Source organism: Chiloscyllium punctatum, chromosome 2, assembly GCF_047496795.1.
Source record: "Chiloscyllium punctatum isolate Juve2018m chromosome 2, sChiPun1.3, whole genome shotgun sequence".
Classification (NCBI taxonomy): domain Eukaryota; kingdom Metazoa; phylum Chordata; class Chondrichthyes; order Orectolobiformes; family Hemiscylliidae; genus Chiloscyllium; species Chiloscyllium punctatum.
Window position 1 is genome coordinate 147,838,177 of NC_092740.1, and position 27,595 is coordinate 147,865,771.

The 27,595-nt window shown below is 41.8% G+C and overlaps 1 protein-coding gene across 10 annotated transcripts in view; it reads left to right on the forward strand.

Moving 5' to 3' along the window:
• The window catches only part of dennd4c (DENN/MADD domain containing 4C), a 152,286-nt gene extending 130,238 nt beyond the window's left edge, over nt 1-22,048 (forward strand). For 9 of the 10 annotated variants that reach the window (XM_072590161.1, XM_072590138.1, XM_072590159.1 and 6 more), the window contains 10 exons: nt 603-786; nt 2,203-2,312; nt 4,605-4,780; nt 5,292-5,468; nt 6,456-6,636; nt 12,318-12,569; nt 14,580-14,697; nt 16,203-16,356; nt 16,670-16,734; nt 20,803-22,048. In XM_072590161.1, coding sequence (XP_072446262.1) covers nt 603-786; nt 2,203-2,312; nt 4,605-4,780; nt 5,292-5,468; nt 6,456-6,636; nt 12,318-12,569; nt 14,580-14,697; nt 16,203-16,356; nt 16,670-16,734; nt 20,803-20,939 — 1,554 coding nt within the window. In that variant the 3' untranslated portion in view covers nt 20,940-22,048. The remainder of the gene's footprint in view (nt 1-602; nt 787-2,202; nt 2,313-4,604; nt 4,781-5,291; nt 5,469-6,455; nt 6,637-12,317; nt 12,570-14,579; nt 14,698-16,202; nt 16,357-16,669; nt 16,735-20,802) is intronic. The other variant, XM_072590120.1, reaches the window with a different exon arrangement.
• The last annotated feature ends 5,547 nt before the right edge of the window (nt 22,049-27,595 follow it).

Consider the following 27,595-nt stretch of genomic DNA (forward strand, 5'->3'; position numbering starts at 1 on the left):
ACATTTTCAGCTCTGATCTCCAAGCATCTGCAGTCCTCACTTTCTCATCGAACACTACTCACCACTGACTTCCAGGCAGAATATTTTCCTTCTACTACCACTTGCTGTCTTCTGTTGGCCAGCCAATTATGTATCCAGACAGCTAAGTTCCCCTGTATCCCATTCCTCCTGACCTTCTGAATGAGCCTACCATGAATCTTATCAAATGCCTTGCTGAAGTCCATATACACCACATCCACAGTTCAACCCTCATCAACTTTTCTAGTCACATCTTCAAAGAAGTCGATAAGGTTTGTGAGGTATGACCTGCTTCTCACAAAGCCGTGTTGACAGCATTTAATCAAGCCATGCTCTTCCAGATGGTCATAAATCCTATCCCTCAGAATCCTTTCTAACACCTTGCAGACGACAGACGTGAGACTTACTGGTCTGTAATTGCCGGGGATTTCCCAATTTCCTTGAGTAATAAATATTTAGTTTACGTGTCCATTGTTAGCTATAATGCAGCACTTGCTCGATGTCTGTATCGTATTTCTTTGCTAACCATTTTGAAATGAACAACTGTTCAACTGGTTGAATTAATTGCTTCTTTCCATGTTCAGGATGAACATTTTGATGATTCAGGATTCAACTTTCCGCCTGGTATTCAGGATTATAGCTGTAGTGGAAGCCCAACTGAAAGAGTAGGTCTGCCTATGACGGTGCCAACAAATGGGCTTAACCAAAGCAATACAAGCCTTGGTGGCAGCAGCAACAGCAGTGATACTGGTAAACAGCCCCTGACTGGTTAGTTAAAACTAGTAGAATGTTGTATTTGAATTTTAAACCAGAAATTCATGCTTTGTCTGTAAACCATCTAAATACTTTGTGCTTTAAAGCTGGTTATTTTGGATTTTTTAATTAGATTTTTAAATTGCTGCATCGCTAAGACTATTGATCGAGTCATTTTTGAGCTTTTTCTTTCCAGCTTACTCATCACAAACCCATGACTATATTTGATACCTCCTATGTATCACTAACACAATTATAGTCAAATTTAATTTGACTGTAGTGTTCTGTAAAATAAATGGACACATCAATACAAAAATGTTCCGAAACTTCTCAGCTCTAAGAAAATACCTTCCTCCTCAACTCTGTCTTAAATGGATGGCCTGTTATCCTGAGCTGTGCCCCTGGTTCAGGTTTCTCCCGCGAGATTGTCACTATCTACCCAGTTAAGCACCTTATGTCAATAAACACCCTCTCAATCTTCTGAGTATTAGCCCAGCATTTCTATAAACAGCAACCCATTTCTTTCATCCCCTTTCCATCTTCATTCCACGCCCTGCCTCACAGACCATCAAACCACCATTTGTTTTTCTACATTTGATGTTGCTGTCTTGGTTTCCAGCTTAATCCCAAGTGTACAATCCAGCCATTCATTTTGCTCACTATAAGACCATAAGACACAGGAGCAATAGTAGGTTTAGATTAGATTTAGATTTAGATTAGATTTAGATTAGATTTAGATTAGATTTAGATTACTTACAGTGTGGAAACAGGCCCTTCGGCCCAACAAGTCCACACCGCCCCACCGAAGCGCAACCCATCCATACCCCTACATCTACCCCTTACCTAACACTACGGGCAATTTAGCATGGCCAATCCACCTGACCTGCACATCTTTGGACTGTGGGAGGAAACCGGAGCACCCGGAGGAAACCCACGCAGACACTGGGAGAACGTGCAAACTCCACACAGTCAGTCGCCTGAGGCGGGAATTGAACCACTGTGCCACCGTGCCGCCCACAAATGGCCTTGCAGCCCATTGAATTTACAGCCCATTCAGTGAGCTCATGGCAGATCTGATAATCCTCAACCATATTTTCCTAATCTCATTAAGAGTAAAGGAGATGAATGGAATTTTATTTCCTGACTTACTGTTTGAGAGAATTACTTCTGTCTTCCCATGTGTGATGCCCTATCTGTTTTTTGGGCACCTAATAATTCCTTGTTGGTGTAAAGAATCAAACTGATGCTGATTCCAACAAAATCTGTGCACAGATTCCTTAATTTCAGTAGGTAGCTTTCTTTGCCAACATTGTCATTTCTGTGTTAGCACTGAAATCAAGGCCTCTATAATATGCTATGTAAGCTACCTTCCCCTACATATCAATGGGTATTTTGATTTTTATGTTTTATCTTAATGTTGCACTCAACTAGGTGCTGCACATTCATCTAAAGTAGGAAAGGAAAATGATCCTGAGAAGTCAGATCGTGGGTCTTCCCAGTGTGCCAGTACGTCAAGTATTTTCCAGAATTGTGCAATGGAGGTAAGAAAAAAGTTTTTTTATTTTGGAGAAATTATGGACATCATTCTTAAAACAACAAACCAAAATGTTAAAAACAAAACTTCTTGAAATATTAGGTGTTAAGTCGTACTTGCGCACTATCTGCAGGCTGATTTGATTGCACGGTCAGCAGTGTCCAACAGTATTCACGATGCCTCCGATATGGAAGCAGTCCATATCCAGCTGCAGCGAGACCTGGACAGTGACCAGGTTGGGTTGACAAGTCACAAGTAACATTCATATCATGTAACTGCCAGGCAATGACCATCTCCATCAAGACAGAATTAACCTGCTGCACATTCATCTAAAGTAGGAAAGGAAAATGATCCTGAGAAGTCAGATCATGGGTCTTCCCAGTGTGCCAGTACGTCAAGTATTTTCCAGAATTGTGCAATGGAGGTAACCTGTGACATCCAGTGATTTCACTCCTGCTTCCCTCATATTAATGTCCAAGGGGGTTACCATTGACCAGAAACTGAACTGAACTAACTACACATCTCCAGACTCCCAAAATATGCCTTGGAAATTCATCAAGACTATTCAAACAGCAGCTTCTAAACTTGTGACAACTACCATCTCTTGGAACAAGAGTATCAGATACATGGTAACACCTCCATCTGCAGGTTCCCGTCCAATCCAATCACCATCTGACTTGGAAGTATACCACTGTTCCTTCACTGTCAGTGGGTCAAAATCCTGGATTTCTCTCTTCTTAGTGATATTGTGGGCCTGCCTACATCAAATGGACTGCTGCAATTCAAAAAGGCAGTTCACAACTATCTTAAGGGCAACTAGGGATGGGCAATAAATACTGGCCCAGCCAGCCACTCCCACATCTCATCTTTTTTTTTGGAGAAAAAAAGGTAATGCATGGTTTTAACATACCATCTGAAAAAATGGTGTCTGTTGTCACTCAGTGCTGTACTGGAGAATCATCCGAGATTCCATGTTCAAGGTTTGTGCTTGAATGACTCCGAATTAAGAGCAATCGCAATTGAACTAAGCTAATTTTGTACTAAAAATGATTACATTTGCATTGAGACTTGATTGAGATGCGGTGAGTTTGACCTATACATAATATTTGTTCGTAAATCGGGTATAGAGAGCAAATATTGTGCAATCAACAAACATATTAATGAATATTATGATTTGCAAGTGTTGTGAAGCTGGTATCTGCTCTCAAACTACTTAATTTGATCAGAGGCAATGTTTTCTCTATCACATCAGCTACATGTTTCTAAACTAATTTTTGAAAGCTCCCTGTAGAGCACCAGGTTTCAATTTCCACTTGGCTCAACATTATACTAAAGTTGGTATTTTTCTCGAAGTAAAAACTGAAATAGCGCTCTGGCATCCTAACCAAATAATATTTCAGCTTTGTAAATGACTGTTTTGGAGTATATATTTGATTGTAAATGTTAGGCCCAGTGATGAAAAAGGAAAACAAAAAGATGCAAATAATGAGAATTTCTTAAGAATTTTAGTAGTTGGTGTTTTTTAACTTTGCAGCTCATACTGTGGTCCTTCATTTGTAATCTCCAGTATGTCTACCAACATCACAATGAAAGGTTAAAGGTAACCTTGCTGGGCACAAGGCTGCTTTCTCATTAGGGAGAGACCAATTGTTGGTGCGTTTAACCTGAGGTTCACCATGCCACAGACAAAAGGCAACGTTGAGAAGGCGAGCCCTTTGTGATAACCTACTGGCTCATAGCCTAAGCACTATGAACACCAGTCATCAACTTTGGATTGTCAGACTCATTTATTTCTTTTTATGTGGGATGTTATTACGCTGTCAAGCTTTTTGCTATGAAACCTACTTCTAAGAATGTTGCAGTTGAACTTATACCCAAGAGTAATTTCCATTTCATTCATTTAAAGAGAAGTGCAGTAATTCAAGCATAGAAAAGGAAACTCTTGCCATTCACAATTACCTAATGTCTTCAGTAATGTTTCTGACTGCCAAGTTTGGTAATGTGTACAGAATTTAGTACATGAAAACATTGAACCAACTTAAAGCAACTGAAGTTAATCGTAGTTTTGCTTCCATAGAGTAATTTAAATGCGCATCCCACCAGCATGTCATATTTCAGAATATTTTGTTATTGCATTTTTTAATTGCAGCCAAGTTAATGCAAGGAACACCTTGCTAATTTATTTGTCATTTGAATCAAGAATTATATTATATCTTGTTATTTTTCTAACAGGGTAACTTGTTCTAAAAGATGGATGCATTTGATTAACTTCGCCTTCATTATTTCTTTCCCTGAAAAGGTATTGATGTCCAGCTGTTCTCAGTGTCGTGTCTGTGAAGCTTTAGTTTATGATGAGGAGATTATGTCTGGCTGGAGTGCGGATGATTCAAATCTTAACACCACTTGTCCGTTTTGTAAAAATACTTTTTTGCCAGTTCTAAACATTGAGTTTAAGGATCTGCGAGATACTGGCAGGTATTGAATTACTTGTGTTTTTTGCTGTAGTTTATAAATTCTCATATTTGGTACTGCATATTCTTGTATTCATGAATAAAATATTCTTTCAATCTCTTTGAGACATGCAGCAGGGTAGAGGGGTTGGAGAGGAGACTGGCATTGACTTAGTTTATTCTCCCACCTGACTCAGTTGGTTCCTCCTTGCTCAGCTGGTGTCAGCAATTTGCTGTGGTATGGGTTCTGAAAATATATGAAGGAAAATGGTAACTGCTATTTTCTTTGTGTATTAAGAGAAATATTACAGTTAAGTGTCTTGTGTACTTTTTCTAACAAATGAAATGCCATTCATGTTTTGGTACCTGAATCATGCTGCAGCAAAGATAATATTGACTGGAGATAAAACTGCTTAATTATTGTTGAAACAATTTGATAGGTGTGCAGATTTACTTTTTCACAGGGACTTATTAATGTTTTGTCTGCATTTGTGATTACTATCTGAATTGAAGTCTACAATTATTATTTTCCTCAGTTTTTTCTTAAAGTCGAGTGTATCTGGCGATAGTTTGCACAGTAACAGTGTAACCACAGGAGCTGAACCTGCCTTACAGAAAGCTGCCACTGTTCCAGCAGCATCCAATACAGTAAATTCAGCAGATTCATCTATTCCCATATCAACGCAGGAAGAGTCCTCTTCTGAAGATAAATGGTAATGTTTCTGTAATCAGCAGTCAAATAGTCTTTGTTCCCTTCTTGTTAGTTTCGTTGTCTAACCACACTGTTTTGTTTCCCAACTTTATTTCTTCCTTGAGCTGCAAAACTCTTGGGTGAACCTTAGCAAACCAGAGGAAGACAAGCTTTGTTTTATTCATGTGTATGGCATGATCATTTTGGTAACATGCTGTGTCCTATTACTTGTCTGTTGTAAAGAGTTTGAGGTTTTAAACGCATACACTCGTGCTAACAACATGTTCATGTTGATTGGCTTCCAATAGATGTTTAAACAAACCTGGAGTTCTAATTCTGCTTAATGCAATTCTGTGCTACAGACGGGGTCATGATTTACCAGCATCTAACTTAACGCTTGAATTCATAAACGTGATCCCATACAGGGGTTCCTAATATTAAGTCGAAAGATCCAACATACAGACTTTTCCTTGTACTTACAAATAGCTTTTTGATATTGTCTTTCATTGTGTTCTGACTTGTGTACAATCCCATTTGTGACCGGACTGGAGCTGAACCTTTCACAATCCGACGACTTGCAAAGCAAGTTTCAAAGAGGAGCAAAATGTACTTTGAGAGCTTCAGCAAACTTGAAGTGTATTTATGTCTAACAAAGCAAAATTTGTATGTCACTATGCAATTCTGCCACTTGGCAGGCACAGGGAAGTGAAAAGAGCATTTGTTAGCTCAGGTTGTTACAACCAGATACAATCGTAACTTCCAAAATAGAATTGAGTCAGTATTTGTAAGAAGAAATAAACTGCAGGGATATGTGGAAAAAGTAGCAAAGGACAACTGATTGATTTGGATTATTTTCCAGAGAGAAGCATTGATCGACCTCCTGGCCACGACCTGTATTGTACTACTTAGTCATAGAAAGTCATAGATTCCCTGCAGTGTGGAATAGGCCATTTGTGATGCTATGATTTTGTAGAAGCAATTAATTTATTTCTCTTTTTTTTATGACAAGTGTTTTACCAAAGGACTCTGAGGATTTGCTGGGCAATGTAAACAATGAACCTCCGAAACGGACAGCATCTTTAATCCGAAGTTACAGTGTAGGTGGTCCATTGCAAAATTTGGATGTATCTCAGCGGCCTGCACATGGAATTTCAACAACCAGCCTTCCAAATAGTCTACAAGAAAGTGTGGTAAGTTGGTACTGAAGCCAGTTGTGCATTAATGTAATGGAAAGATTGTTTGGTCAGTAGTTTTAGATTGGGTACAGCTACAGATTTGAAGTATTTCCTGAAATAATTTACATATTGAAAATATTCAAATTGAAGGACAGTTTAATTGATAGGAGGTTACTTAACCATTGGGTAAGATGCCCATTTGACACTTGAGAAGCTTTTGGTGATAAGCCCACTAAATTAATATTGCCTGTATATAACTTAATATATACAAATGCTAGTGTTCAGCCAATTGAATTCACTCCATATGATATCAAGAAACATTTTGGAAGCGCTGGAGACTGCAAAGGCTATGGGCCCTGTCAACCTTCCAGCAATAGTCCTGAAAACTTGTGCTCTAGGACTTTCTTCACCACTAGCCAAGCTGTTCCAGTACAGCTAGAAGACTGACGTCTGGCCGACAATGTGGAAAATTGGCCAGACATGGCCTGTACCTAAAAAGCAGAGCAATTCCAATCTGGCTAATTGCCATCAGTCTAGTCTCAATCGTCGGTAAAGTGATGACAGCTGTCATTAACAGTGCTATCATCAGCACCTGCTTAGCCATAACCTGCTCAGTGATGCCCAGTTTGGGTTCCACCAGGGCCACTCAGCTTCTGACCCCTCTAACATTGGTTCAGACATGAATTCCAGAGGTGAGCTGAGAGCCCCTGACATCAAGGCTGCATTTGACCGAGTGGCATCAAGGAGCCCTAGCAAAACTCTCCACTTGTTAAAGTCATACTAGGCACATTGTTGGATTTGTTGGAAGTCAGTCAATTCAGCTCTAGAAAGTCACTGCTGGAGTTCCTCCGAGCAGTGTTTGAGGCCCAAACCTTCCAGCTGCTTCATCAATGCCTTCCCTCTATCATTAGGTCAGAAGTAGGAATGTTTGCCAATGATTATGCAATGCTCAGCACCAGTCATGACTCCTCAGATATTGAAGTAATCCAAATTCAATTACACCAAAATCTGGAGAATATCCAGGCTTGGGCTGACGAGTTGCAAGTAACATTTGCACCACACACATACTAGGCAATGACCACCATCCTTTGCCATTCAATAACATTACTCCTCCTCCTCTACACTCCTTTCTCCCCCCCCTCCTCCACCCCCAAAAGCATCCTGGCAGTTAGCATTGACAGGAAATTCAACTGGACTCATCACATGAATACAATGGCTACAAGAGCAGCTCAGAGGCCAGGATTACTGCAGCAAGTAACTCGCCGCCTGACTCCCCAAAGCTTTTCAGCCATCTGCAAGGCCCAAGTCAGGAGTGTGATGGAATACTCCCCACTTGCCTGGATGGATGCAGCTCTAATAACACTCAAGAACTTGACAACATCCAGGACAAACCAGACTGCTTGACTGGCACCAGATCCACAATGATTCTCCCTCTCCCTCTCCCTCTCCCTCTCCCTCTCCCTCTCCCTCTCCCTCTCCCTCTCCCTCTCCCTCTCCCTCTCCCTCTCCCTCTCCCTCTCCCTCTCCCTCTCCCTCTCCCTCTCCCTCTCCCTCTCCCTCTCCCTCTCCCTCTCCCTCTCCCTCTCCCTCTCCCTCTCCCTCTCCCTCTACCACTAATGCTCAGTAGCAGCAGTGCACTATCTACAAGATGCACTCCAGAAATTCACCAAAGATCCTTTGACAGTATCTTCCAAACCCATGACCACTTCCATCTAGAAGGGCAAGAGCAGTAGATATATGGGAACACCACCACCTGCAAGTTGTGTCCAAGCAACTCAACATCCTGATGTGGAAATGTATCATCATTTCTTCATTGTCACTGGGTCCTTGAATTGCCTCCCTAATGACATTGTGGGTCAAGTATGGCACGTGGACTACAACGCTTCAAAAAGGCAACTCACTACCACCTTCTCAAGGGCAACTGGGAATGGGCCTCGCCAGCAACATCCTCATCCCACAAGTGAATTAAAAACATCTATTTTCACGGCTGGAAAATAGATTTGAATGTGTTAATTAATTTCTTCACACTTTTGGAAGATGCTTCATCTAGGAGCCATGATTCAATATTTAGGAAGTTAAACCAGAACACACTTTTACTAAGTGGTATATATAAATGGAGTTAGTTTATGAAGGAAGTTCAAATATTGCTGAAGAAACTGAATTCAAGGGGAAATAAGGAAGATCAACTCAAATGTAATGTATTAATTGAATGCAGCATGTCCCTTTTGTAAAACTGCTTGTTTATAAAATCCATTTACTGGCTTAAGCGTCATGTGGTGGATTTCTAACCTGTTGTTTTAGTTCTGATGACAAGTATATTTGACTTGGTGATTTGCTATTTAAACATGGTGTCAGACCTGCTGAGTGTTGCAACGCGTTGTTTTAATGCTGTTTCTCTATTGTTCCCAGCTAAATGCACTTCAGGACCTGGATGTAGGTTTGCTCGCTGAGCTGGAAGGTTCGTTTTTGGGCGTTTCATCACCATAACATCTTCAGTGAGTCTCCAAATGAAGCACTGGTGGTGTAGCCTGCTTTGTATTTATGTTTGATTTTCCTAGAGTTGGTGATGTCATTTCCTGTTTATTTTCTCAGGGAGTGGTAAATGGGGTCCAAGTTAATGTGTTTGGTGATAGGGTTCCAGTTGGAGTGCCATCTTTCTAGGAATTCTCGTGCTTGCCTCTGTTTGGCTTGTACTAGGATAGATGGCATTCCAACCAGAACTCTTATCAACAAGCACATCGACTTGGCTCCCATTTACCACCCCTTGAGAAAAAGAACAGGAAATGACATCACCATAGGAAATGATGTCACCAAGGGAAATAACAACATCACCAACTCAAGGAAACCTAAAGATATAAATAGAAAGCAGGCTACACCACCAGTGCTTCATTTGGAGGCTCACTGAAGATGTTATCTAATATGGTGATGAAACGTCTGAAAATGAACCTTCTAGCTCTCCAAGCAAACCTGCATCCAGAACCTTAACCTGAGCTAAAATTCTTCTCAAAACTCGCTTACTTCAAGATCTGTCCAGCTTTCTCCTAAAAGAATATGGGTCACGCCACAGTTGTAGGCATTGAGACATTGGCTCTTACTTTTCTTTGTATTATAACTTCTTTTAAAAAAAAATTAAAACTAAATTGAGAGCTGCCCAGTGGCACAATGGTTAGCACTGCCGCCTCACAGTGCCAGAGACCACTGTTCAGTTCTGTATGGAGTTTGTGGTTTTCTCCATATGCTCCAGTTTCCTTCCACAGTCCAAAGTTGTGCAGGTTAGATAGATTAACCATAGGAAATGTGGGATTATGGGGATATGAGGGTTGGGGCTAGTTGTGATGCCGTTTGAACGGTTGGTGAAGACTCAGTGGGCCATACTTCAATGAAACTGGCTTAAATCAAAGTCTGGTTGAATATAGAGATATGAAAATAAAGGCTGATTCTCTGGTGCAATGTCAGGGAGGGAGGCCGCTGCCCTCAGTGTCGGGGGGAGGGAGGTCGCTGCCCTTAGTGTCGGGGGGAGGGAGTTCGCGGCCCTCAGTGTCGGGGAGGGAGTTCGCAGCCCTCAGTGTCGGGGAGGGGGAGGGACTTTGCTGCCCTCAGCGTTGGGGGGAGGGAGGTCGCTGCCCTCTGGATGAGCTACTAAGCTGGAGTCATCTACTTGCTCTGGCTGTAAAATGCCCCAAAGCACAATTTCAAAGAACAGTACAGCACAGGAACAGGCCCCTTGGCCAACCAAACCAGTGCTGAAACATGTGTTTCTGAACTAAAAGCTTTTTGACTCCATGTCATAGAGATGTGTGGTCTATATCCCTCTATTCCCTGCATATTCGTGTTTGTGAAGATGTCTCTTAAATGTTGCTATCTTGTCTGCATCCACCATCACCTCTGGTGACGCAGACCAGGAACTTTTTTTTTTAAAAGAAAACCTTACTTCTCGCATCTCCTTTCAACTTTTTTCCTTTTCCTTAAACCTATATTTCCCCGAGTAATTGATGATTTTCTCCTGGGAAGAAGACTCTGACTGTATCTGTTCTATTCATGCCCCTCATAATTTTGCAAATATCTATCAGGTTGTTCCTTGGCCTCCGATTTCAAGTGAAAACAAACCAAATTTGTCCAGTTTCTCCTCTGAGCTATTACCCTCCAAACTAGGCAACGTCGTGGTAAACCATATCTATCTCCTCTCCAAAGCCTCCATGTTCTTCTGCGGTGGCAGAACTGTATGTAATATTCTAGGTGTGGCCCAGCCGCAACATGACTTGCCAGCTTTTATACTCTACGCCCTGACCGATGAAGGCAAGCATGTTGCATGCTGCCTTGATGACTGTATCCATTTATACCTTCGGGAGATTGTGGACCTGTACGCCAAGATCCCTTTATATGTCATCTTAGTGTTTTGCCATTTACTGTTTATTTCCCTCCTGCAATAGAGGGAGCTTAAAAATACATCTTCCAAAATTCATTTGTCCAGATGAAATTCCATCTGCCTTTTCCTATCTATATCCTGCTGTACCGTCTGGAAATCCACCTCACTATCGGCTGTGCCACTAGGCTTTGATCATCCGCACACTTAGAATCAGATCACCTACATTCTCCTCCACATTGTTTATTTATACAGTAAATCCTCTGTGTCTGCAAATCATGAATTGTGAATTCGCCCACCTGTGCCAGAAAATATGTAACAACAAAAATCAACATATCCATGGGTTAAAATCATGTATCCAACATTTGTAACCTATTTTCCAGGGGTTCTCAGGAACAGAACCTTCCCGGATCTGAAGTAATGACTGTAATAGAAACAGCAGGTGTTGCAGCACTGATCCCTATGGAATACCACTGGACACAGATTCTAGTCAGGAAAAACATCCTTCCACCGCTACTCTCTGACTCTTATGAGTCAGGTCAGTATCCATCTTAGCAGCTCACTGTGGATCCCATGTGACCTCATTTTGTGTATCAACCTGCCATGAGTGATCTTGTCAAAAGCCTTGAAGTCCATATAAATAACATCTACCATCTTGCCCTCATTAATCATCTTTGTCTGAGTTTGTTGAGGAAGTGACAAATGGAGTTTTCCACACCTCCCTCTTTCGCTTCTTCCCCCGCCACGCTCATGTCCTCCTCCTGCGGTGTGTGTGTCTCTTTCTCACTAACTATTTCCCCCCTCCCCACCCCTCCACCACAGACACACCACCCCTTTCTCTTTTCTCTCTCTCTTTCTGTTACTTTCCCTCCCTCCCCTCTTCTTTATCCAGGGCAGCTTAGAAGGGACATCCCTTCTAACTGAAAGGTGAGTTGGGGAGAAGCAAACCCTTGAAAGGATTTGAAAATCATGTTGAGAATTTTGAAAAGTACGTTTTTCTGGGCCAGCAGCCACTATAAGCCCAAGATTGGTTGAAAAGAATTTGATGGAGGTTAGTGTATAAGCAGCAGAGTTTTGGATAAGCCTGTTTTGATTAACTGTTTCCTGGAAGATTGAGACTTGACTGGCTCATACACTGGTTTATGAGGTCTTCTGACAAGTATTGGTTTGGTGTTAATTCAATTGTGCAGTCTGCCACCTTGATCCTCTTCCTCTCCGACTTTTAGGGAACTCATTCTGAGGATTCCTGAAACCAGTTTCCATACAAGTTTCTGATTAATGTTTTAAATTAATATATGAATTCACTGAACACCGTTTTGCATTTGTTCATCAGGACTCCGAGGGCCTTAAAAGCAGGCCGAATCCAAAGCCTGTGTCCGTCCCATATCTGAGTCCGTTAGTCCTGCGTAAGGAGCTGGAGTCTCTGTTGGAGAATGAGGGAGATCAGGTGGTTCACAGCTCAAAGTTCATCAACCAGCACCCAATCATTTTTTGGAATCTTGTTTGGTATTTCAGAAGGCTGGATTTGCCAAGCAACCTGCCAGGTCTCATCCTTACTTCCGAACATTGCAATAAAGGCATGCAGGTATGTTGGAAATTGTAAAATGAAATGGTCTATAATGTTAGAAGATATACAAAAGCTTGAAAACCCATATCAACAGATTTGAGGACAGCTTCTTTGCTGTTATCAAACTTATGAAAGGACCTCTTGTATGTTAGCATTGAGCTTGCTCTGTAACATCTCTGAAGCTGTAACATTAAATTCTGTGTTCTGTTCTATTACCCTGATGTACTTACGAAAGCTATAATTTGTCTGGTTCGCACACAAAACTATACTTTTCACTGTATCTCGGTACATATGACAGTAATAATGTTAAATCAAATTTTTGAGGTAACTTATATAAAATATATGTTGACCACAATGTGTCAGCATACCAAATCAAGCCTCATGAATGTTAGTCTTTGTGCACTTTGGCACCTTGTTTAACATAAGCATCACTTGTGTATGTATTGTAAATTTCATTAATTAAAAGAGCTACTAAGATTATTCCTTAGGGCATCATGGTAGTTAAAGGAAAAGTCTTATGGAATGTTTCAATAAGTTGGATGCAGTGCTTACTGCTCCTATGGGGCACCTATAATAATCGAAATTCCTTCGGGGTGGCACGGTGGCTCAGTGGTTAGTACAGCTGCCTCACAGCATCAGGGTCCCAGGTTCGATTCCGGCCTCGGGCGGCTGTTTGTGTGGAGTTTGCACATTCTGCCCGTGTCTGAGTTTTCTCCGGGTGCTCCGGTTTCCTCCCTCAGTCTAAAGATATGCAGGTCAGGTGAATTGGCCAGGCTAAATTGCCCGTAGTGTTAGGTGCATTAGTCAGAGGGAAATGGGTCTGGCTGGATTACTCTTCGCAGGGTTGGTGTGAACTTGTTGGACCGAAGGACTTGTTTATACACTGTAGGGAATCTAATCTAATCTCATCTAAATTTGGGAAATTCAGAAAAACACTGAAGTAATCTCGAAGTCGCTGTTGAAGAGCGGTAGTGCTGGTTTCTTCAGCTTGACTGTTTTCATCTCAGACAGAGCATTACAGTAATCATGAGGGGCAATCAAGGATGTTTTAACTTTTTTGAATAACTAATTAATTCCCCACACTCTGGTATGTGCACTTGGAGTTTCCATCCTTTTCAATGTTTCATTTCTAGCATGGAAGCCCACAAGGCCCAGGTAATTTGCCTGTATTTGTGCTTGTGTTTCTTAGATACTGTTTAATCTAATTTGTATTTTGTGAATCTATAGATTTGAAAATAAATGCTCTTCACACAATTTATTTGATGGAGGGATTCAAAATAGAACCATTAGTTAAAATTTGAATGTTAACTCAATTGCTTAAACTTTCTATCAGGCTATATTGTGCATACCAGGTAGTCCTGAGTGCAAAGCTTACTCCTAATGGCACTAAGTCTATGCCAGTTCATTTATGTTCCACAGTATCCTTAAATTTGTGTAGTTCAAAACCGGTTTAAGTGTTGTTAGTGACCATTTATTTTCAAAGTTTTTCAAGTAAGAGAATGCAACATGTCATTTATGGGCACTGTCCATATTGAAAATATTGTGGTTAAATGCAAAGTAACACTCTCTGTATGTACAAACTGTATGTGCCACCATGGCAAGTTGTCGTGTTGCACAACAAATCTGAGAGTTTGGTACAATTGTGCTTTAAGATGGCCTGAACATTTGGTTCTGTCCCCTATTAATTATGCTTGCATAATCTGATTGTAAGAAAACTTTGTACCACAATGGTTGTTGACAATCAGAAATACTCATCGGTCATGTCCTTTAAGAAAAGAAATCTGCCATCCTGACCTGGTCTGGTCTCCATGTGACTCCAGACACCACAAGTAATGTGGCTGAAATGCCCTTTGGGATGGGCAATAAATGCTGGTCTGGCAAGTGAGACCCAAAATCCAGTCAATGAATAAAATAGAAACATCAATATTCTCGTTAATTGAAGTCAGTAGAAACTGATGTTTTCTCGTTTACAGTTTATGAATTTAAAGAAACGTGGTTCTCAAATAATATACCTTTTTTCCCTCCTAGATGTCTCAGTCAAATCTTTCACAGGACAGCAAACTGGTTTACATCCAGCTACTCTGGGATAACATTAATCTTCATCAAGAGCCTGGTGATCCAATGTATATACGTTGGAGAAACCGGAGTAAGTGGCTGAGATGGACTGCATGGGACAGATTTTTTAATACTTTTCTATTCACTTGGTATCTTATTATTATTTTTGGACTTAGTTAGCCTAACCGTGAAATATCAATGCAGCACCATAGATATAATTCTGTCAAATCAGCTTCAAAATAGGTAGCTAATTTTGAATTGATGTACAAGGGACTTTCTTTATCACTGTCACCTGCCTGTGTTAACCAGTACAAGCCCAGGTCCGGTAAGTACATTGTAATCAAAGTTCAACTTGACCAAATTAATTTTAGCTCTTACTGGTTGGATCCATACCCAGACTTATTTCACTATTATTTCAGAAATCCAGCCAAGAATCTAGGGACGTAGGTTAGAATCCCACCATGGCAGTTGGTGGAATTTGAATTTGATAAAAATTCGCAATTGAATCTAAAGATGACCATGAAACTGTCATTAATTGTCAGAACTCATCTGATTCACTAATGTCCTTTCGGGAAGGAAACTGCTGTTCTTACCCAGTCTGGCCTATATGTGAGTCCAAGCCACTGCAATGTGGTTCCCTCTTAACTGCCCTCTGGGGCAATTGGGGATGAGCAATAAATACTGGCTTGGCCAGAGATACCCACATCCTGTGAATGAATTTTTTTCAAAAGACTTGAATGTTCAAATATGTCATTGAGAGCCGGATTACAAACGGGAACATGTTCAGCAAGGAGCTGTGAACACTGGCAAATACATTGTAATCACCTCTGTACCAAATAAATTAACAATTGTGCAAAGTTTAAGTTAATGGAAGCCCTATACTTGAAGAAAGTGTATCATGGTATATGCGACATAAAATTATATCTTGTTCACTGAACACGACAATATGGTTTCATTCTAAAGTAAGAGAGCTGATTTTTTAAAAATTTACTTGTCACAGTCTCAGTCTAGAATATAGTCTGTTTTCTCAAATTATCAGGTAACTTTCACAATCCAGTATGGATCTCTGTCTCTGACAAATGGAGTTCAGTGTCTGTTGGATTGCTGTGATTAACTCACTCCTATTATTTCTGCTCTCAGTTGCTCTGTGCATTCCAATACGTTTACAAGACGCAGCAGTGGTTAGCACTGCTGCCTCGCAGCACCAGGGACCCAGGTTCGATTCCGGCCTCTGGCAACTGTCTGTGTGGAGCTTGAACATTCTCCCCGTGTGGGTTTCCTCCCACAATCCAAAGATGTGCAGGTTCAGTGAATTAGCCATGCTAAATTGCCCATAGTGTTCAGGGATGTGTAGGTTAGATGCATTAATCAGGGGTAAATCTAGGATAATTGGGTAGGGGAATGGGTCAGTGTGGACTTGTTGGGCTGGAGGGCCTGTTTTCACACTGTAGGGATTCCAGTTCTGATTCTAAAAAAAGGAAGCTATTTTAGTTTTGTTTGTGAATGTGAACTGCTTGATTATAAAACAACTGAATAAATTGTCACGAGTGAATGCTTTTATATCCAAAATATCAAATTAATCATCTTTATTCCCAGACAAAGATTTGCTTGGTGGATTAACTCCAGATAGTCAAGTGGAGAAGAGTTCCCTGCATATAATTGTGAGAAGTATCCAGACCAATGATGTGTTTGGACCGATGTGCCTAATCCTCAAAGAGTCCAGCAAACACCCTGAAATCAAGAGACAAAGGTCAGAAATTGTCAGGACCCTCTGCAATATGTAAATGCTGAAGGCATTATTAGTCTCTGCCATAAGCATGTTTTTGATGCTGATAGGGAATCTTCACCTATGACTGAGTTGAGGTACAGATGTTCTACTACTCTCTGTATTGTGTTGCTGCTGATCTATTTATAGATTTCAATGTCTGTAAATCAGTGCTGGTTAGAGACATTGGTTCAGATCATAATCGTTTCTGTTCTCTATAGTTAAGTCTATATATCTTGACAGATTTTGATTCATTTAGTAGTTCGACAGTCATTAGAATGATTTTCTTTTTGTACAGGAGTATGTACAGGGAAATTCTTTTCCTTTCTCTGGTGGCCCTTGGAAGAGAGAATATTGATATTGGTGAGTAAGGCCTGAATGTAGGAAAAATTTTCAGATTTGTATCTTTCACCCTTCTGGAAATGTCTTTCTGCACAATTTTTCATTTTAAAATTTCATTCCAAAAGCATGATATAATGTGTAGCTGATAAACATTTGATGATTAGATTAGATTCCCTACAGTGCGGAAACAGGCCCTTTGGTCCAACAAGCCCACACTGACCCTCTGAAGAGTAACCCGCCCAGACTCATTCACCTACTCCCTGACTAATGTACCTAACACTACAGGCAATTTAGCATGGCCAATTCACCTGATCGGCACATTTTTGGATTGTGGGAGGAAACCGGAGCACCCGGAGGAAACCCACGCAGACACGGGGAGAATGTGCAAACTCCATGCAGACAGTCGCCCAAGGCTGGAATTGAACCCGGGTCCGACATTTCCGCCACCTCCAAACGGACCCCACCTCCAAACGGACCCCACCACCAGGGATATATTTCCCTCCCCACCCCTTTCCACCTTCAGCAAAGACCGTTCCCTCTGTGACTACCTGGTCAGGTCCACGCCCCCTAACAACCCACCCTCCCATCCTGCCACCGCAGGAATTGCAAAACCTGCGACAACACCTCCTCCCTCACCTCCATCCAAGGCCCTAAAGGAGCCTTCCACATCCATCAAAGTTTTACCTGCACATCCACCAATATCATTTATTGTATCCGTTGCTCCCGATGCGGTCTCCTCTACGTTGTGGAGACTGGACGACTCCTAGCAGAGAGCTTTAGGGAACATCTCTGCAACACCCGCACCAATCAACTCCTCTGCCCTGTGGCCCAACATTTCAACTCCCCCTGCCACTCAGCTGAGGACATGGTGGTCCTGGGCCTCCTTCACCGCCGCTCCCTCACCACCCGACGCCTGGAGGAAGAACGCTTCATCTTCCGCCTCGGAAAACTTCAATCCCAGGGCATCAATGTGGACTTCACCAGTTTCCTCATTTCCCCTTCCCCCACCTCACCCCAGCTCCAACCTTCCAGCTCAGCACCATCCCCATGACTTGTCCTACCTGCCTATCTTCCTTTCCACCTATCCAGTCCACCCTCCCCTCTGACCTATCACTTTCATCCCACCCCTGTTCACCTATTGTACTCTGTGCTACTTTCTCCCCACCCCCACCCTCCTCTCACTTATCTCTCCGCCCTTCAGGCACTCTGCCTGTATTCCTAATGAAGGGCTTTTGCCCGAAACGTTCATTTTCCTGCTCCTCGGATGCTGCCTGAACTGCTGTGCTTTTCCAGCACCACTCTAATCCAGAATCTGGTTTCCAGCATCTGCAGTCATTGTTTTCACCGACAGGCCCTCCCTTAGTTTTGGACTCCCTTATCCTGGGGAATAGACCTGAGGCTAGTGCATGTAAACTTTCATACTTTCAAACCAATAAAAGGAGAGGGAGGAAAAACAGGGAATTATAGAACAGTTAGCCTGACATCAGTGGTGGGGAAAGTGCTCAACTCCATTTTCACAAGATTATAAAGTTATGCTTGACAAATCTACTGGAATTTTTTAAGGATGTAACTAGTAGAGTTGTTAACAGGGAGCCAGTGGATGTGATTTATTTGGACTTTCAAATGCCTTTTGATAAAGTCCCACATAAGAGATTAGGTGGATTGGCCTTGCTAAATTGCCCCATAGTGTCTAGTGATGTGAAGTTTAAGTGGATTAACCATGGGAAATACGGAGTTACAGGGATCGGCTGGGAGACTGGATGCTCTTCAGAGGGTCAGTGCAGACTCGATGGCCTGAATGACATCTTTCCGAACTGCAGGGCTTCTATGAAACCACGTCAAAAGTACTAGTGTTGTATTGGTTGAATTGTTTGAACATGTAATGGAGACTGAGAAACTGGAACAATGGAAAAGATAATATCACATGAAGGAATGTAGTCAGGGTACTTGTGGGAATAAATTTTCTTATGGTAAATATTAATTGATAATCTATTACAAGAAAAGTAAACCGAAAACAAGTAAGTTCATTCAGATCTAACCTTAACCTTGCTATTAAATACTGAGAGAAAGAATGACAGCCTTTTGATCTCAGCCTCGCAGGTGTTGAATGCCAACTCTGATACAACAACCTACCTCCCCACTACAGCACATATACCTATATTTTGCAGCTCTGCTGCTGACCACCTTTCCTATAGAGGACTTGTTTGACCTTTCACAAATGGTAAGAAATTGGAGCAGGGATAGACCCTTTAGTCTGTTGAGCCTGCTTTTCTGTTCATTAAGAGTGTGGCTGATCTGAGAGTGGCCTTAACCTCACTTTTCTGCCTCTGGTCCTGTAACCCTTGAATCTATGTCAAAAATCCATCAGCCTTGACTATGTTCAATACGTCCAGCTTCGACTGCTCTCCTGTGGAGGAGAATTCCAAACACCAACAATCCTCTGTGAGAAGAAATGCTTTTCCAACACCATCTTGACTGGGAGGCCCCTTATTTGTGTGTAAGGTATGAATAGCCTGGTTAGCATGTAAAACAATACTTTGTACTGTATCTCAGTACATTTGACAATAAATTAAATCAAATGGGGCAGAGTGGGTTGCAGGTGGCTCAGTGGTTAGCACTGCTGACTTACAGCGCCAGGGATCCGGATTTGAGGGTATCTCTGTGTGGCGTTTGCACGTTCTTCCCATGTCTGCAAGGGTTTCTCCTGGGTGTTTTAGTTTCCTCCCAAAGTTGAAAGATTTGCAAGTTAGGTGGATTGGCCATGCTAAATTGCCCTGTAGAGTCCAGGGGTGTGCAGGCTAGGTGGATTAGCCATAGGTAATGCAAGGTTACGTGGATAGGGTCTGGTGGTTGGGTTTGAATGGGATGCTCTTCGGAGGGTCAGTGCAGACTCTGGGCCGAATGGCCTCTTCCTGTACTGTAGGGGTTCAATGATTCATCTTTTCCCATTCCATACACTGATGTCAATGCAGTTCTTAGAATTCGAAACATCATCCGGAACTCGTTAGAGTAGGATGGACAGATTTATCAAATTATAGAATGATAGTTCTGACAATAGAACGATGAGGAGGATAGTTGTGAACTTCAAGAGGACATTGGCTGGTGAAATAGTGGGCGTGTGACAGATGAAAAATTTAATGCCGAGAACTGTGAAGTGATGTATTTTGGTCGGAAGAGTGTGGAGCAGCAAGCTAAAACAAAAGTATGATTCTAAAAACGTGTAAGAACCTGGGGTTTAAAGTTCACAATCCTCGAACATGGCAGGCTAGTTGAGAATGAAGTTAAAAGGGAATATGGGAACTTGGCCTAAGGACGTGGAGTACCAAAAGGCACTGATGTAAATACATTTGGCAGAAGAATTATGACAATGTGAGAAATTAATTACATGTGAGTGTTTAGGGTCCAGAATGCACTACCTGACCAGGGTGGTAAAAACATTTTTGATGATGGCATTAGAGATAGAATTGGGTTAGCAACCTAAAAGAGAGAATTTGCAGGACTACAGGAGAAGGGCTGGGGAGTGGACAAGCTGACTTTGCTCTTGTAGAGAGCCAACATGAACATGATGGGCCAAATGACCTAATCTATAGAGAAAGTATTGCTTTTGATAAATGCATTCCTAAGAACAGGCATTTCGTGAAGTATGTACTGGTAAAATAAGAGTTGGTATGGATGTATTAAAGACAACAGTAAACTACAGACCTATTGCCTTCACCTCAACAGATAGGACAATGAAAAGAAATCTGTGTTCTCTAGAGTTTTGAAGAATGAGAGCTGCATTAATTAAAACTTACAAAATTCTTAAAAGGGATAGACCGGGTGGAAGTAGGTAAGATGTTTCTCCTAATTGTGGTCTGTAGGAACACAGGGCACAAATCAATGCCATTCATCCAAGTGTGGGGTGGTCTGGGGGCTGGTTGTGGAAATGGTATTAGCATTAAGGACAGAGAACAAGTGGGAATGTAATGGGCTGAGTGGCCTCCTACACTGTTCTGTCTGCTCTGTTGGCTGCTGGTCTGCAGAGGAGTAAAAATTTTAAAATGGAAGTTGTAAATTAACGACATAGCTGTTCGATACTTGTGATTTCAGATGCTTTTGATAGAGAATACAGAGCAGCTTACGAGCGCTTGACAGAAGAACAAGTGAAGGTGGCCCTGCCAATCGATTCACCACCCTGCACCAAAATAGAATGGTGCCGGAAATGTTTTGAGCCTCCCTTCATCTAAACAAGAAACTGCAATATTACTCTGGAGTTGAACCACTATGATTTACGTCCAAAGTATGAATGTACAATCTTCAAGCTAAGCACATATGCCGAGATGATTAAAATTAAGATGTTAATGTATGTGGAGATGTAACTGCACAATTTGAGTTGTTGTTGCATTGTGAATAATGAAAACAAAACTGTTCACGGTTTCAAACCTCTATAGAAGGGAATCTTAATAAAATGTAACTGCTAAACACTATGTCTTACGGCAGATCTGCCATTTACTCTCAGTTGTCTAGTAGTGCAGTGTTTTGTACAAATATCACAAAGAATGGTTCCGACCATTGTATTTTTTAGTATCAATGACTGGATTTTAAATTTTGAATTATTTGTTTGTGTAAATGAAGTGCTGAAATTCTACAATTCAGAATGAAATCATTAGCTATGCTATAATGAAACTAGGGGATCATTCTTGTTTAATTGAGTTGTCTGTGTCCCTGAGGCATAAAATACTCACAAATCAATCAGGTCATATTAGGGTGGTTGGAAGGGGAGTTGGGAGGTATTTGGGAAGCCAGATTGATGTTTCTCTGTACTGTACTCAACTGATGCTTTATGTCTAATTGGTGACAAAACCCTGCCTGATATCTGACCGTGCAGTTCTTTATTGCTGCACATATAAAGGGATGCTGTAATAGTATGCTGAGATATTTGAGAGTAGAAGCACTATTAGTGATCTCCCCTCCCTATTTCTCTCTGGTGTAAACAAGAATAATTTTATTTAAAGAAAAATGGATGAATATTACTGACAGGTTGTTTTCCAGTATGTAATAGAATGAAAACAAACTGAAACACCAGGCAAAGCACTGGTAAATTGTGGCAGTACAAATACTATTGAAGGACACAGCTTTTGGACTGATATCTATATGTAATCCTGTATTAAAGACTTTACCATATTGAGTTGTAAAATAATTGATTTTATATTTTAACACTTCTAAAAAGGCAGATTGCATCTATGGTTCAAATCTTGTACAGCTACACAGTTATATGATTTCCTATAATTCTCTAAATATAATGTATGTGAACATATTAAAATTACTTGTTTCAATAAAGGATAGTTATACAGACTTGCGATTTTTGAACAATACAGTTTTTAACTTCATTCGCTGGGTACAAGAGTAACATACAAAGCCTGCATTTACTGCCACGCATCGATGAGCCCTCTTTACGTGGCTATACCTTCCATCATCTGTCCTTACAAAAACATCAGTCAGTTCATCCCATATTCATTTGGCACTTTCTTTTTCTGTAATGAAACCTACCTCCTGCTCCTTGGACTGACCCTCCGTAACTGAGATCAGCTGAGTGACCTTGTCTGGACTGTCTCCAATTCTAGTATGTCTTGCTTCGATAAGGGGTCCAAAACCATTCACAGTATTCCAGCAGAGGTCTAGTACTGTCTTGTATATCTTGTATAATTTTGGCAATATTCCCTGTTTTTATACTCCTCAACTGCAGGTGCCACTTCCTGCACCTCTGACAATGTGATTCAGTGATGGTTATTTGTTAACATTTAATACCAGCAGAAAGTTGCAAATAGACTATCACCAATCTTGCTTTGTAAGGGTCTGACTACTGATTAATGGTAGACAATACACTACCATAGTGCTGAGTCAGGCTAGAACCTAAGTACTATACACGATACTCAAACTGCGAGATTAATTCAGCAGGTCTGAAAGCTGTAGAGACAAAAGTTATTGTTTTGAGTCAGAGAGATGTACAACACTGAAACAGACCCTTTGGTCCAACTCATCCATGCCAACCAGATCTCCTAAATTAATCTAGTCCCATTTGCCAGCTCTTGGCCAATATCCCTCTTAAACCCTTCCAATTCATATACCCATCCAGATACCTTTCAAATGCAATAATTCTACTAGCTTCCACCACTTTCTCTGGCAGCTCATTCCGTACATGCACCACTGTGTGAAAACATTGTCCCTTACGACTCTTTTATATCTTTGCCCGCTTGCCCTAAACCTATGCTGTCTAGGTTAGATTCCTTGCAGGCCCTTTGGCCCAACAAGTCCACGCTGACCCTCCGAAGAGTAACCCACCCAGACCCATTTCCCTCTAATGCACCTAGCACTATGGGCAATTCGCCTGACCTGCACATCTGTGGGAGGAAACCAGAGCACTCGGAGAAAACCCTAGCAGACGTGGGGAGAATGTGCAAACTCTACATAGGCAGTCGCCCGAGGCTGGAATCGAACTGGGATCCTAGTGCTGTGAGGCAGCAGTTCTAACCACTGAGCCATCATGCTGCCCCATGTCTAGTTCTGGACTCCCCAACCCCAGGGAAAAGACCTTGTTTATTCATCCTATCCATGCCTTCATGATTTTATAAACTTCTATAAGGTCACCTCTCAGCCTTTAACACTCCAGGGAAAACAGCCTCAGCCTATTCAACCTTTCCCTATCGCTCAAATCCTCCAACCTTTGTGAGAAGATTTGTAGCTCGGATGCTCGTTGTTGTGGTTCTGTTCGCCGAGCTGGGAATTTGTGTTGCAGACGTTTCATCCCCTGTCTAGGTGACATCCTCAGTGCTTGGGAGCCTCCTGTGAAGCGCTCCTGTGATGTTTCCTCCGGCATTTATAGTGATTTGTATCTGCCGCTTCCGGTTGTCAGTTCCAGCTGTCCATTGCAGTGGCTGGTATATTGGGTCCAGGTCGATGTGCTTATTGATTGAATCTCTGGATGAGTGCCATGCCTCTAGGAATTCCCTGGCTGTTCTCTGTTTGGCTTGTCCTATAACAGTAGTCCTCAAACCTGGCAACATCCTTGTAAATATTTTCTGAGCCCTTTCAAGTTTCACAACATCCTTCCAATAGGAAGGAGAACAGAATTGCATAGTATTCCAAAAGTGGCCTAACCAATGTCCTTACAGCTGCAACATGACCTCCCAACACCTGTACTCAATACTCTGACCAGTCAAGGAAAGCATACCAAACACCACCTTCACTATCCTATCTACCTGCAACTCCACTTTCAAGGAGCTATGAACCTGCACTCCAAGGTCTCTTTGTTCAGCAACACTCCTACAAGTCCTGCTCTGGTTTGGTTTCCCAAAATGCAGCACCTCACATTTATCTATACTAAACTCCATCTGCCACTCCTCAGCCCATTGGCCATTCGATCAAGATCCCATTGTAATCTGAGGTAACCTTCTTCGCTGTCCACGACACCTCCAACTTTGCTGTCATCTGCAAACATACTAACTATACCTCCTATGTTCACATGCAAATCATTTATATAACTGATGGAAAGTAGTAGACCCAGCAACGATCTTTGTGGCACTCCACTGGTCACAGGCCTCCAGTCTGAAAGACAACCCTCCACCACCACCCTCTACTTTCTACCTTTGAGCCAGTTCTGTATCCAAGTGGCTAGTTCTCCCTGTATTCCATGAGATCTAACCTTGGCAACCAGTGTCCCATGGGGAACCTTGTTGAATGCCTTACTGAAGTCCATATAGATCATGTCTACCGCTCTGCCCTCATCAATCCTCTCGGGTACTACTACAAAAAATTTTTATCAAGTTTGTGAGATATGATTTCCCACGCACAAAATCATGTTGATTCTCCCTAATCAGTCCTTGCCTTTCCAATTAAATGTAAATCCAGTCCCTCATGATTCTCTCCAACAACTTGCTTACCACCAATGTAAGGCTCACAGCTCTATAGTTATGTGGCTTTCCTTACCAACTTTCTTAAATAGTGGCACCACACAAGTCAATCTCGTCTTCTGGCACCTCACCTGTGACTGTTGATGATAAAAATATCTCAGCAAAGGGCCCAGCAATCACTTCCATAGCCTCCCACAGAGTTCCCCCACACAAACATGATTTTGGGATGCTGTTGTTGGACTGGGGTGTATCAAGTTAAAAATCACATAACACAGGTTATAGTCCAACAGGTTTAATTGGAAGCACTAGTCGGTGTGGACTTGTTGGGCTGAAGGGCCTGTTCCCATACTGTAGAGAATCTAATATAAAAATAATAGAATTATGGTCGCTGGCCTCAAAGTGCTCCCCCACTGACACCTCAGTCCCCTGCCCTTATTTCCCAAGAATAGGTCAAGTTTTGCACTTTCTGTAGTAGGTACATCCACATACTGAATCAGAAAAATATACACTTACTAAACACTTAACACTATAGCAGTTCCAGTCTATGTTTGGAAAGTTAAAAGCCCCTACCATAACCACCCTATTATTTTTACAGATAACTGAAATTTCCTCACAAGTTTGTTTCTCAATTTCCCTCTGACTACTAGGGGGTCTATAATACAATCCCAATAAGGTGATCATCCCTTTCTTACTTCTCAATTCCACCTGAATAACTTTCCTGGATGTATTCCCAGGAATATCCTCCCTCAGCACAGCTGTAATGCTATCCCTCATCAAAAATGTCACTTTCCCCCTCCTCTTGTCCCCCTTTCTATCCTTCCTGTAGGATTTGTATCCTGGAACATTAAACTGCCAGTCCTGAGCCACGTTTCTGTAATTGCTATGATATCCCAGTCCCATGTTCCTCCTAAACATCCCTTGAGTTCATCTGGCTTCCCTGTTAGGCCTCTTGCATTGAAATAAATGCAGTTTCATTTATCATAGAAGAATACAGCACAGTACAGGCCCTTTGGCCCTCGATGTTGCGTCGATCCAAGCCCACCTAATCTACACTAGCCCACTAATATCAGTCCTACCTTGTTCTCTGCTTTGTTCCTGCCTGACCTGTTTGACTCGCTCCCTTTCCCAACTGTACCAGTCTCAGGTTGATCACTTTCCTCATTATTTCCCTGGACCCACGTCCTTACTAGTTTAAATTCTCCCGCGCAGCTCTAGCAAATTTCCTTGCCAGTATATTAGACCCCTTCAGGTGCAATCCATCCTTCTTGTACAGGTCATTTCTACTGAAGAGATCCCAATGACCCAAAAATGTGAACCCTTCTCCCTCGCAACAGCTCCTCAGCCACGCATTCATCTGGTCTCTTCTTCTATTCCTAATCTCACTGGCTGGTAGCACTGGGAGTAACCCAGGTATTACTACCCTAGAGGACCTCCTTTGTAAATCCCTGCCCAACATTCTATATTGTCCTTTCAGAATCTCATTCTTTTCCTTCCTATGTCATTGGTTCCAATGTGAACGATGACCTCCTGTTGGTCCATCCCCTTTGAAAACATTTTGCACTCTGAGACATCCTTGATTCTGGCACCAGGGAGGCAACACACCAGTCTGATTTTTCACTGCTGACCGCAGAAAAATCTGTGTCACCAGTATCACAGAGTCTCCAATTGCTTGGAACCAGACATACCCCTCATTAGAGTCTGTCTCAATCCCAGAAACCTGGCTGTACATGCTACATTCACCTGAGAGTTCATCACCCCCTACATTTTCCAAACAGCATATTTGTTTGTAATGGGGATAGCCACAGAAGATTCCTACCTACCCCTCCTGGAGTTAACCCATCTATCTGACTGTATCTGCAGCTTTTCTCCCTTCCTATGATTGCCATTCATCACCAGACACTTCCTGCAGACATAATGGAAACTCTACCTGAACTTTTGCATCTGACAAGAAGAGCATTTACCATTGAAAGGAACACAAAGACAATAGCTGGTACAAGTTGAAAGGGGTGCAGGAGCAAAGGGACCTAGTTGTGCAGATGCAGTTTTTTGAAAGTGGCAAAAGGCAGAGAGTAATAAGTAAAGCACACAGTACCTTTACCTCTTGTAATTGAGGTACCAAATATAAGAGTTAAGGGAGTGATGCTGAACTTGTTCAAAACACATTAAGCCTCAGCTGAAGTACCATATACAGTTCTGGGTGACATGGAGTTTACAATGACAAGGATCTTCAGTTCTGAGGGTAGATTGAAAAAGTTGGGACTGTTCTCCTTGGAGCAAAGGCCAAGAGGTGATCTGATAAAGAGGATCAAGAATGAGATGGCACTAATTTAACATGATGTGCAAACAAAAGGTTTTATCAGTAAAGGGAATGAATACAAAGCAAATTACAAAGGCCGTGCATGACAGAATCAGATTCTGCATGAAAGATTAGCCTCTTCATGTACTCTTAAGATTGTAGACAAGAGTGTGTTGATTGCCATTACTGCCAAAATGCAGCTCTCACTTACCTATAATCAATACTTATGACAGAACTTGCAGATAAAGCATGTCAATATAACCTGAATGTATTGCAGCTGGTATAGCAGGCAATAAGTTAAATCCATGGAGAAGAGCAAAACTCATATGTGTCTGCTTTAACGGCTTTACAATGTGGGAAGAGAAAACAGAGGTTGGCCATTCAACCTCTCAAACCTGCTCTGCCATTCATCACTATCATGGCTGATTATCAAACTCAACAGCATCTTCCTGCTTCCCCCACAGCCTCTGATATCTTTAGCCTAAGCTCGATGTCCAATTTGTTCTTGAAATGCTACAATGTTTTCATCTTGACTGCTTTCTATGGTAATGAATTTCACAGGCTTACCAGTGAAGAAATTTTCCTCATCTCAATCCTAAACAGTTTACTCCAAATCCTTGCAGTGTAACACCTGGTTCCGAACTCAGTCATCAGCAACATCTTTCCTGCATCCAGCCCGTCTAATTTGGTTAGAATT